Source organism: Vulpes lagopus, chromosome 8 (assembly GCF_018345385.1).
Source record: "Vulpes lagopus strain Blue_001 chromosome 8, ASM1834538v1, whole genome shotgun sequence".
Lineage (NCBI taxonomy): Eukaryota > Metazoa > Chordata > Mammalia > Carnivora > Canidae > Vulpes > Vulpes lagopus.
The window spans coordinates 22,664,498-22,677,621 of record NC_054831.1 but is presented as its reverse complement, the minus strand read 5'-3'; the positions used below and the strand labels follow the sequence as shown (position 1 = coordinate 22,677,621).

Here is a 13,124-nt window from a genome sequence, read left to right as displayed (position 1 = left end):
GGGGCAAGCAGTGGTTTCTGAGACAGGAAGGCTTCCTGAAACCTGCCTTCCACTGAGTCTGGAACAATGAGCTGGTGTTAAGATACATGGAATGCAGAAAGAGCCACAGAGAAATTCTCGGTACGTCACCCCAGTAGTCATTCATTTCTCCCGTGCACCACACACCAGACTTCTTGCACTTATTATGTGAACTTCCACCCTCTCTTTGAGATTTAAACATACTATCTCCTCAGCACCATGCCACACACTTTTTTTAAATCACCATGAAAAAAGGAAGGAGGTATATAAGTGGTACATGGCATCCTATAGTCTACTCACATCAGTTAAAGGACATCTAGGGGGAAAAAAAAGAAAAGGACACCTAGATTCCCCTCTGGGTGATCAAATGACTAACCCCAGAAAAACAGGCCCAGGCAAGGCTGCCCATGTCCAAGCGTGTGTACAGAATCACGCAGGTTCAAGTGCACAGGCTGCTCCAGGACCAAATCACACAGCCCACAGACATATGCTGGGAGGCATCCCACCTGGCTGCACGATGGTGGTTCCCTGCAATCAGGCAGGCACCTCCTCTTGGATCACTCTTCTGTCCCTGCTGAAAAAAATCACAAAGGACCTCCACACTGCTTGAGTTAAAGTCTCCATTTATTTTTATTATTTTTTTTTTTTACAAAAATCCAACATAAGACTATTGTGCTCATGAACTGGAAAAGGGGGTGGGATGGATGGACATGGCATGGACATCGGAGAGCTTCCCCCTGCAAAATATCCTCATTTCAAACCAGGAGCTCCCTGAGCACACACGCAGGCAGCTACTGAAGAGACTACTCCCCATCCACCCAGATAGGACCCCACCAACTGTGCGCCGGCCTCGGCATGAGGAGCCATCCACACCAGATGGAGAACTGCTGCCAGGGGTGCAGAAGCTCAGAACGGCCTGATGAGCACCTTAGGGAGGCCCTCATTTGGGTGAACGCCCCTCTCAATGAGGAGCAAACTGGCTAGCTGGGGACAAGGATGTCCTGGGCCCTGGGAGCAAAGACTAGGCAATGAGGTGTTACCCGTGGACAGCTGGGGAAACCCACATGAATCTGCAGAGCTGTTTTCATGTTCCATATGAGTCACAGTTATGTGGTATAGATGACATCTGTGTTTCCCAACAGGACAGATCGGCATCAAGGGCATTCGCAGCATGGAGCTGCGCCTCACCCTGATCCACCTTGCCAAACACAGCCGCTCTCCAGGAGCACCTAACCAAGCAACTGTAAAAGGTCTGATTGCCCAGCCCCTTGCTACTGAGAGTGTCCCTGAGGAACATGGCCAGTGTCCGCCAGAGCCTGCTGTTGGGAGTCCTCAGGTTACTGTCCTGTTAGGTCCAAATACTGCATGCTTTGTTTGAGGCTCTGATGTTGTAACCCTTTCTGCAGTAGACTTTGATGTCACCCATCATCTCAGACCACTCGGCTACTTCTGCATCTACCAATGGCATTCAGGGACCCAACAACTCAGCTCTGCCATTGGGGGTCCCAACACAGACTGCTCTTTTCTCTCACCAGGTCCCACTGAAAGTCAGTTTATGAGTTTCTCACATTAAAATAAACAAGATAAAAATAGCAGCCACATATATATCTCAAAACACCACACTCTTTGGCTCCCCGGAGGGAAGAAGGCTACCGCTAAAAAGAATAAAGTCAGGAGTCTAGGAAAGGGTAGTTAGAAAGTTAGGATGCAGGGAGTCTGGACCCCTTTGCTGGGCTGCTGAGAAGCAGAATTGGATTTCCTGGGTAGCTGCCTCTGTAGGAGAGTGACAAGAAAATGCCAGTGGGAACCTCTGGAGGACACAGGTCCTAGGAACAGCCCCGGTCTTATCTGCCCATTAAGGAGAGGTCCCTTCAGTCCAGCTGGCCCTCGAACTGGACAGAGTCTGGCTTCAAAATGATACTTGAAGAGCCCCGCTGGTAAAGACAGGTCAGAGGAAAATGTGCCCCCAAGAAATAGAAGCACAGGGTGTCAAGGTCTGGGGAAGACGGAACTGGCTTAAGGCATGTACATGACCAGGACAGACCTGAGCTTTTGTCCAGCTGCGGGAAACCACCTGTATTCAACTTCACTGCAAGAAAGTGGGGTCCAGGAGAATGGTAGAAGTCATGGGCTAAACCCCTGCCAGATGCCACTAACACCCTCTTCAGTTCCCCTACTGCCTCCACCACCAAAATAAAAATAAAAATAAAAATAGCTTATTTTCCATTTCAGCCAGGGAACAGAAATGTAAACCCAGAGTGGAAAGTGGTAACATGGGTATGAACGCCTGTAACATCTCAGGCTGGACTGGAGCTCAACATAACAAATTTTATCTTCCTACCGTGCTGGCACACACCAAATTTCGAGGGGTCCTGGAACCAACCTGGCATTAGAGGATCTAAAAACTACAGGTAACACGGGGTACAGGTCCAGACAAAGGAGAAGGGAAGGTGAATTTCACCAAGGTATTTATCCCAAGGCAGGTGCCTTGCTCTAAGACTTCCCGGCCAGCCGGGTAGGGGTCCTCAAAGGGTGCTTGCTCCTTCTACGCCAGAGATTAGGCCAACCTGCAAAGCACTTCAGAACTGCAGGCTGCCAGTTCTCTTCTCTTACACAAGAGAGAACTTTCAGGAAAGCCTGAAGCCAAAGTACAACATGTGTTTTAAAAGGAGGACCAAACAAAAAAGCCACCTGGGAGCACTGTCTTCAAGTCTTGCTCCTTCCTCATTCTTCTCTTTCAAATGGGAGAGAATGGGAGCGCTGGGACAGGTTCTGGGACAGCACGAACTAGCGATGAATCCTCAAAAACACTGAATCCAGCACGGGGAAGCCCCCTTCTTCCCAAAAGTGCAGGTCCTCCTCATGGACTCAAGCAACAGGAGGATGCGAGTTCCAGATCGCTAGGTGGCAGCAGATGGAGGAAGGAAACAAACCAACAGGGCTTCTCTCGTCCAGGGCCCCAGAGGAGGGCCAAGCCGGGCTTTTTTTGTTTCTGCACACAGATGCCCTGGGGAATATGGAGATGATCTTTAAGGATGCGCCAGATATCATAAGGCCAGGATCCATCTCCACCAATGTACAGAACATCAGAAGACTTGGTGGGTCCCTCACTTTGTGAAACAGGCAGAAATTTCAAACTCCCCCCAAATATTTATATTTATATGTATATGTATATGTATGTGAGAGTGTGTGCATATATGTACATATATGTATATGTATATATACACACACATCTATAAATAAGCCTCAAATGGCAAATCTGAAACTTTCTCCTTTTAAATAATAATAATAGTTGTTACTGAATTTAAAAAGCACAAACCAGCTGTCCTGGGCTTATGAACTGCGTGAGTGACTCTCTGGAGTCCCCATGGTCCTCAGTGTAAGCTATCAGTGCCCTGTATAGGGAACCCCTGTGTCCTCTGACCAGGGTTCCAGGCCCAGTGTGGCCGACTTTAAGAGAAAGAAGGCTATTTCCTTTCCATTCTTTCCGCTGCCTCTCCCCATAAAGGGTTTGGGCCACCCACCCAGCGGATGTCCCTGAGGTCCTTCAATGTCTAGGAACCTTAGGAGCCATTTCCCCACTCTGCTCATCCTCTCCCCAAAACTTGCAATCCCCTAGATGAACTTGAAGCACTTGGTCTTGTCGTGGGGCAGGCGGGTCTTGAAGAGCACAGAGTCCACCCTGAATTGAGTGTACAGTAGGGGCATATAGCCATACACCTTGACAAAAAAGTTGATACATTTGTGCCGCTCGTGAAAGTGGGAATCATCGTGTGACAGGGCCTGAGGGCATCCCGGGCATCGGAAAGTCCACCGAGAGGTCACCTGGGAATAGAGAAGAGAGAGCGCAGTGAGAATGGCAGCTACCAGGATGGACGGAAATCCTGCAGCCTAACCAATCCAATGCTTCCATTTTCCTGGTGAACCCACTGACCCCAGGTGGCCACGTTCACCAGAGAACCAAAGCCTTGGCTCCCTTCCCCCACGTACATAGCCATATTGTTGGAAAGGGTGCTCTTTCCAAATAACCTAACCTGTAGAGAGCAAAAGGTTTAGTATTACTTGTCTCAGTAGCTCAACCTCTAGTATTTACCTGGGTTGCACAGCAAGATGTACATATAAAGTTGTTCATTTCATCAATGTTTTTCACAGCAAAATACTGGAAAAATACCCATAAAAAGGGACTAGTTAAATAAGTTAAATAATTATGAAATACTACACATCCATTAAAAATATATTTAGAAAAATTTTATCTGAAGACATGGGAAAGTGGTTGTATTATAGTCATAGTAGTTTTGATGACACTGATGAAATTTCAAGCAATTAGAAGAGTAAAAGAGTAATATCACAGCTTCACTATCAGCAATGTGACAGACCAAATAACATAAAAACTCCCTTAGCACAGAATACCTGAGAATGCAGGACGAACTATATAAATTATCTCTTTAAATGTAACTATATAAATTATCTCTTTAAATGTATGGCCAAGCTTGTAATGAAAGAAAGGAAATGAAATTTAAGGAAAGAAATTAAATCATCAAAGGCCAAAATAATGAAAAGCCTGAATCCAATGAGATAGCCAGGAACTCTGGTTTTTAACAGGCTTGGGAGGCAAGAGCCACAAAACATTACTGCAGATTTTTTTAAAACACCAGGACCCAATCGAAGGCTGCACAGATTGGAGGCAGCTCCATAGAAAGCAGTCTTTTTCCCCATCTTAGCTCTAAGCGAAAGAGAAAACATCACCTCCAAGAATGTAGAACCACACACTGGCCCTCACCCACATGAGGCTAGAGTTTATGTTACCTGTGTGTCCTGAAAAGCACCAAGATGCTAATTTAGCTTAAACAGGTCTCAAGTAGGTATTGACTGAGGGTATATGGCAGAAGCAAATGCAAATCCTCTCAGGTAAAAAAAAAAAAAAAAAAAAAAAATCCTCTCAGGTATAAACTCAGACCTCCTAGAAATGCCATAACTAAAATCCCAAAGACTATGATTTCACAATCAAAAGTCACAAAAAAGGGAATGAGCCACATGAGGGAGACTCTATAGAAACAAATAACAGAATCAGACCCCAAAGCCCTGCAGTATCGCAGGATTATCAGATGTGACTAGCACAGTAAGGGTATACATGCACTGAAATTTTGAAAGATTACTTAAAGTGTGATGGAGAAAGAAGAGACTCTCAAAAAAGTCCTAGTGGGTATGAAAAGAACCAAACAGAACAGGAATGAAAGGCATACTGAATGGATGGGTGTGAAGAAAATAAGTGATGAAAGTATACTTAAAATTATTACCCACAATAGAAAATATTGACCAAAAGCTTTAAAAAATATGAAAGCAAGATTGAGAGATATGGAGACAAGATACTGTATGATTCTGTTTAGATGAAGTTCAAAAAGAGGCAAAACTGATCCTTCAAGAGAAAAAAGACATGGACTCGCTGCCATTCTGCTGGCTGAGCTCTGCGGCCTGCTCTGAGCTGCGCCTCCCACCTACAGGAACCCAACTTTACCTGGGCCCACCCTGCCCCGCCCCGCCGCCAGTGACAATGGTGTGCAAATGGGATTACTGAACATGGAGAAAGACGCTTAACCTCTGCAATAACCAGGCAAATGTAAAATTAAAAAATGGGATACAGTTTATACCCACCAAACAGGCAAAAATGGAAGTGTGACAGTACCAAACGTTAGTAAAGGTGTGTCAAAAAGGCAACTGTTATACAGTGCTGGTGAGTGTACACAGTGGTATGTCTATTTTGAAGAAAGTTTGGTATTAACAAGTATAATTGAAGGTACATGTACCCCATGACCTAGCAAGAGAGGAATGGACAGAGGGAGGGAAGGTGATATAAGACATCTACGCTATTTATAATGTTTAAATTTTTACTTTTTTTTTTTTTGAAGATTTTTATGTATTTACTCATGAAAGACACACAGAGAGGCAGAGACATAGGCAGAGGGAGAAGCAGGCTCCCAAGGGGAAGTCTGATGAGGGACTTGATTCCAGGACCCTGAGACCACAACCTGAGCTGAAAGCAGATGCTCAACCACTGAACCACCGAGGTGCCTATTTTTATTTTATTTTTTTAAGTAGGCTCCACACCCAGCTTGGAACACAATGAGGGGCTTGAACTCATGACAATAAGATCAAGGGTTGGATGCTTAACAGACTGAGCCACCCAGGCAACTCAGTTTCTTTTAAAAAACTAGGAAAATATATCATCTGAAATAGGGTAAAATGTCAATATTTGGCAAAACTGCTGGGTATGCATGTTTGTTATAGTCTTCCCTTTTTTTTTTATATTCTTCCCTTTTAAAAAACATTTTTTTTAACATTCATATGTTATAGATCAGTAGTAGCAAATGTTTCATATATAAGTACTTCATATTTGTATAGACATATATAATTCTTTAAGTATGTACCTGTCTTTCTTTTTTTTTTGTACCTTTCATGTAAAAAAAAGGAAGTCTAACATTTTCAGTACCCATAATCCCATCATCCCATCCTGCATCTTCCTTCCTTTTTTTTTTTTTTTTTTTTTTTTAATTTTTATTTATTTATGATAGTCACAGAGAGAGAGAGAGAGAGAAAGAGAGGCAGAGACACAGGCAGAGGGAGAAGCAGGCTCCATGCACCGGGAGCCTGACGTGGGATTCGATCCTGGGTCTCCAGGATCGCGCCCTGGGCCAAAGGCAAGCGCCAAACCACTGCGCCACCCAGGGATCCCCTGCATCTTCCTTCCATAGAAACTGCTATCTTGAATTTTGTTTTAAAAATTCCCTTCCCCTCCCCCCTTTAAAAAAGTGGTTTTACCACATGTGTATTTATCCAAATGATTGGCATTTTTTTAGACTTTATGTAAGTGAAATCAAACCATAAGCATTCTTCTACAGTTAGCTATTTAAAAACTCACTATATGTGAGCTTAGTCGTCACTGATATTTGCAGCTACAGTTCATTAATTTTCTCTACCCCAATGTCTTAAAAATGCCCCCCCTCCATAACTTTTCCAAGTTTTAGGTTTTGCCCTTTTGTGTGTAAATCATTAATCACTCAGGAAATGAGTCTGCATATGGTGTAAGATAGGAACCCAATTTCATTTTTTCCTAACAATTTGCATTACACACAGAGTTCACACTCAGACCTCAGTGGTCTGCAGTGCTGGTTCTGTACATCCATATATACTTTTATTTCTATCTATCTGCTCTTTCTCTTATTTGGAAATTCTTTACTCTGAGTATTAATTCTTTGTCATTTACAGGCATTGTAAATACCCCAGTGTGTGGCTTGTTTTTTCATATACTGAATTTTGTTGAACAAAGTTTTTCATTTTAATGTATTCAAACCAATCTTTTCCTCTATATTTTGTACTTTTTACTTCTTAAAATTCCTTAATTTCTTTTTCATACAGATAACCAATTATCCCAGCACACATCTGTAAATGGCATCTTTATCATATGTTGAGTTTCCCTATATGCACAGATCTGTGTCTGGACTCCACTTTGTGCTACTGGTTTGCCTTCCAATCCCTGTGCCAATATCGCATTTTCTGAGTTCTAACAAGGCAAGTACACATCTTCCTCACTAGTGCCTTGGCTATTCTGGTCTTTTGCCTTTCCTTTGCTTTACAAATTTGAGAAGTCTGTCAAGTTCCACACCAAACCAAATTAAACCAAATAAGACATCCTAATAGGATTTTGATTAGAGTTACCTTGAAATTTTAGATTTGGGGAGAACTGCTATCCTGATGATACAAGCTCCTCATCGCAAAAACAGACATGGTCTCTATTTCCATTTGTTTAGTGGATCACCTCACTTTATATCGATTTGAATGGGAATCTTCTAAAGCTTCATCATTAAGTATTATGTTTGCTATAATGTTCATGTTTTTAATAAAGTCTAGAAATTTCAAAATTGCCTGTCCCTTATCCTCTCTATTCTTCCCTTCTTGGTTCTGTGTTGGACCTTCTTATATCCTCCATGTCTCTTAACCTCTTTCTTATTTTCTATCTCTGCATGTCTCTGAAATTCTTTCTCAGAAACTTTTTATATTTATCTCCTAGCTGATTAAATTTCTCTTCAGCTAAGTCTGATCTTTCCCACTCACAGAAATTTTCATTTTAGTAATTCTAATTTTCATTTCCTTAGTTCTAGTTAGGTTTTTCAAATCCACTTGGTCTTTTTTCTTAGCAATTTGTAGCTTTTTGTGTTTTCAATTCCTTAGTCTTTATCATTTAGTCATTAAGTAGACAACCTACTTAATTATAGTCTAGCCAATTGGTTTGATTATTTGGGATTCTTGGAGAGCTAACCTGTTTGTCAAATCTGTTAACTTTGCTCAAGGTCACCTGTTCCTTCATGTAGCTAGTACTTTCAGATTTCAAGCTCATCGGCAGTGAGGCTTTACCTGTGGGTGTTCTGTGTGCCTGAGATGAGGAATGTCTCTTAATAGGCAGGTTTTGGTCTTATTCTGTCAAATAGTCAAAAGGTATCAATGGCTAGGTTTAATTTTCATACAGCATGAGTCTCCAAACCTATGAAAGCTCAGACTATTTAAAATTCTCAATCTATTCTTTTCCCCCATTTTAACCTCCAAAATACAGGTTAAAATCAACAAGTTGTCTGCCATCTTCCTGGGACAACAGGTAGGAGATCTCAGTTCCAGTTTTTTGCCTTTAATAGGCCCAAAGCTTCTTCACCCTTTTTCACATGAGTGATAAAACACAAGCCTCTAGAAGATAAGCTATCAGCATCCCTCCCAAGGAAGCACCAGTGACACCCTACATTTGCCACTCTAATTTTTAGTTCTCTCTTCCTTTCTGGCAATTCTCTTACTTCACAAGCCCAACTATACACTGAAAAAAAAGTATGCTATGTGAACACTAAAAACATGGTATTTTTAGGTTGCCTAGTCCACAATATTGCCAGAACCAGAAAATTTACTGTTAACTTTAAAAGCAGACTACAAAAAAAGTACATGTTAAAAAAAAAAAAGAAAAAAAGCTACCACCACAGACAAGGAACCAGAGAACCCAAAAGAAACATGCCAAAAGGCCTGAGTAATTTCTGTATCTTTCTGAATATATCTGTCATTTCCCAAATAATTAAAAATTATTAGTACTATTATAAATTGAGGGAAAAAATTAAGACTGGCCCATCCCATAATTTTTAACTAAAAAGTAAACATCACATATAGCCTATAACAGCCGTCACAACCCGAGTCTCCAGAGGTGAAAAAGTGGTGAGCACCGGTCAGTGCTCCAAGGGCAGCTCACCACACAGCCGGAAGTCTGAGGGAGACAGGACTTCAACAGTACTGGGCTCTGTGAAGGAACTCACCAGTCTTCCCACTTCTCCCTCTCACTCCCACCAGGGCTCCCTACTTCTCCAGTTCTCACAGGACTCTTGTGGTTTAGAGGGAGCAATGAGTTACCACTCTTCCCGCCACCCTCCCTGTCAAGAATGTGTCAAGAGAAGAATATTATCAAACTGTGTCTATGTATGGGATTCTACTTGGTTCTACACCTAAAAATCTTTCTCCTCATCCCAGATGCCAGCATCCAACCACAGCAGAAAAGTCCATAACCCTACAAATGATTTCATCTGACACAAAAAGATATTTATACTGCTTTCACTAAAGCAGTGTTTTCTTTTTTTTTTTTTTTTTTAAAGATTTTACTTATTTATTCATGAGAGACACACAGAGAGAGAGTGTATGCCAGGCACATAAGTAATACTATGAAAGATATTTACTCAAAAACAAAAATCACAAGTGCCCTCAGAATTCTAAAAAATTGAGTTCTGTCTTTGAGTCAGTGATTAGATTTGACCAGAATATAATAATTTCATACTTAGTGCACAGAAAGTGCAGTTCTAGGTCATCATTGTAGGTTTAGACAAGTGAAAGCTCTTCTGGTAGGGACTGAGGCCTGGTAAAGACTTTGCAACAGTTAATACTTGAGAATCTGTTTGTCGGTTCAAACCAATAGTATCTACAACTATGATTTGTCAGTATTTATATTATAGATTTATACCTGATGTCCTTAGGGTTAATAACCTAATGATTAAGATCTTATTGCCATTACTGTTAAAAGGCATATTATTTAATTTTATAAAATAATTTTACCTTCATGTATATCAGTGCCATGAGTTAATAATAATTGGGTGGATATTTTATTCTTCTTATATTTTGAAGGTAAGTTATAGATTAAGTAACCACCAGCCTATGCTAATGATACTCAAATCATATCTTTATTTTTATTTTTTTAAAGACTTTATTTATTCATAGAGACACAGAGAGAGAGGGAGGCAGAGACACAGGAAGAGGGAGAAGCAGGCACCATGCAGGGAGCCTGACATGGGACTCGATCCAGGGTCTCCAGGATCACGCCCTGGGCTGCAGGCAGCGTAAACTGCTGCGCCACCGGGGCCGCCCTCAAATCATATCTTTAGTGGTAGCAGAGTGGTAAACAGAGGACCTTGGATGCATGCAACAGAGAGAGAGAGAAAAGCAATCTGGGGGCCTTATGCATCCATTTATATCTAATCAAACCTTTTCCTAAGTATAGCCCAGCATTAACTCCCCATTACTCCATAGTTTTTCCTATTCCTGGGCCTTCTGCTAAAGCCTCACAAAAGAAAAATAAGTAGCAAAATAATGCATGAACTTTTTTTAAACTGTGGATAATAATTGTTACAATTATTTATATAGAAGTGTAATAATGTGTTTCCCAGGTTCAGGGATAGATATTAAAATAAATAAATATAAAATGAAAATATTTGTTCTCATTTTACATGATGTTAAATGAAAAGCACACTTCGTTACAAACTTTAAGGTAGGGAGATAGTTGTCTTAGAAAGAAATTAATGATCAGTGCAATTTTCTTTTATTTTTTCTTATGTGGCCAGGGATTAAACTTCATCCAAGACGTATGCTTCTATTTATACTTCCCTAGTAGATCTGAAGACATTATCCATGAAAATATAAAGTAATCTGAGTGATTAGGTCCCTAATAATATCACCGGTCACCTGAAGCATTCACAGACATAATGATTTTTTTCATCCTTATTAAAGCGTGTTTGTCTACCATATTATTAGGCCAAACTGTCTCTTCAGTGTAGAGAGTGGGACAGAAATAATTTGCACATTATCCATGATCCTTACCAAATGAAACTTGACAAATGAGTATTCTCTGTGAATTTTCTCAACCTTATGGGAATATAAGCAGCATTTGATTCAAGAGTAAGATGACTTTTTAAAATCAAAAGCTCAGTAGAGGCGCCTGGATGGCTCAGTCGGTTAAATATCTGACTCTTGATTTGAGCTCAGGTCTTCATCTTAAAGTGGTGAGCTCAAGCCTTGCACTGGACCCCATGCTGAGTGTGGAGCTTACTTTAAAAAAAAATCAAAAGCTCAATAAATTAAGAATGTCTTCAAATTCTGAGTCCAGTTATATACTCGATAATATAGAATCAGTTTGAACTAAATATTTTAACTAATTTTACCTAACTTTAATAGTGCCAGATATTTATACTATTTTATGTTGTAAAATAGTCATTCTTTTTTTTTTTTTGCTATAAATACTTCAGATTTTTACTATCCTTTTCCTTGTTATGACTGAGAAGATATGACTCTTATGTGATGAGCAGTGTTCTTTCAAAAATGTTAATATCTTCACAAAATTGACTAGAGAACAGGGAGTTAATTTCTTATTATTGGTTTGAATAATGTTATCTTTCAAGAAGGAGAAAGATCTAGACTGTAAATAGGCTTCATTCAGAATAAAGGATTTCAAAACTCAGCATTTAGAAGATGGGTGGCTTAGGTAATAAAGAGGAAGGAAGCATAAGTAAACATCTTAATTCTCTGGTAAAAGAGGTTCTCAACATCTATTAAAGGATTTTCCTATTACTGTGCATGACACTAATACTTCTCATAGACTAAATTACCTGGAATGTTCCCACATAAAATATAATCCATTATATTGGCTAAGTAAATGTTTAAACTTCATTTTATAAGATAGCTCCTGTATCAACCTTCTTAATTTCCTTTCTTTGTATGTTTTATTATGTAATATAGTTTTTTATAACATATATATACAAAAATATATAAATGTATTTTATAAATACATTGGTGTTGCACTTTCAAAATTTTTTTACTGATGGGTCACATGATTAGAAAACACTGCTTTAGGGCAGCCCCAGTGGCAGGCAGCGCCAGTGGCTCAGCAGTTTAGCGCCACCTTCAGCTCAGGGCCTGATCCTGGAGACCCGGGATCAAGTCCCACGTCGGGCTCCTTGCGTGGAGTCCGCTTCTCCCTCTGCCTGTGTCTCTGCCTCTCTCTCTCTCTCTGTGTCTCTCATGAATAAATAAAATCTTACAAAAAAATAAAGTACTAATGAACATAAATAATACTTTAAGATGTAGCAACAAAAGTAGTATGATCTGAAAATATCTATGAGTTCTACTAGTGACAAATCACAGTTATTGCAAATACTCTTAGGAACTGACACATGTTTCCTAACTGATGGGAATGCTAAATCCCAGTTAGGATATTAACAAAAATTAAAGACATAACATTTTTCCCATCGATGTTCCAAACCCCCTGAGTTCTGTCCATTTATGCCTTAGTAGTGAAGAGTCCATATATTAACAACTCAAAGAAAAATTAACCCAAAGACAATTACAGATGAGGACTCTGAGGTATGGTGAGCTTCGATCCACACTACTGCAACATAAGTGAATTAAGTATACATGCACCCCCCAATCCCATAAGTACTGGGACCCTCACCTTGATGGGGGGTTTCCGGGTGATGTGGGAGACAAGGAAGTTCATGGCAATGTCCTCACAGTTGATGTATTCATCCACCATATCTCTGATAGCTTGGGGCATCACGTAAGAATACAGGTAGGCATAATACTGTTGGGAGTAGAAAAAGAATCACATAGTCTGTTAGAGGCCAAAATTCTTTGGCTTTCAGCCAAAATATACATGGATCTAGGGGCTGTTAGGAAGCATAGGGGGGTGGGGAGGAGGTTGGTGTGACAATCATCAATGGAATCACTACTCCCTTTATTTAGGAAGTTGGGGCCAGGAATGCTAT

The 13,124-nt window shown here is 40.5% G+C and overlaps 1 protein-coding gene across 3 annotated transcripts in view; it reads right to left on the bottom strand.

Annotated features, from left to right (window-relative positions):
* Positions 1-624: 624 nt before the first annotated feature.
* The window catches only part of EXTL3 (exostosin like glycosyltransferase 3), a 140,435-nt gene continuing 127,935 nt past the window's right edge, over positions 625-13,124 (bottom strand). For 2 of the 3 annotated variants that reach the window (XM_041765343.1, XM_041765342.1), the window contains exons 6-7: positions 12,812-12,940; positions 625-3,843 (exon numbers count right to left, since the gene is read on the bottom strand). In XM_041765343.1, the coding sequence (XP_041621277.1) occupies positions 3,634-3,843; positions 12,812-12,940 (339 nt within the window). In that variant the 3' untranslated portion in view covers positions 625-3,633. Of the gene's footprint in view, positions 3,844-12,811; positions 12,941-13,124 lie in introns of those variants that run through there. The other variant, XM_041765344.1, reaches the window with a different exon arrangement.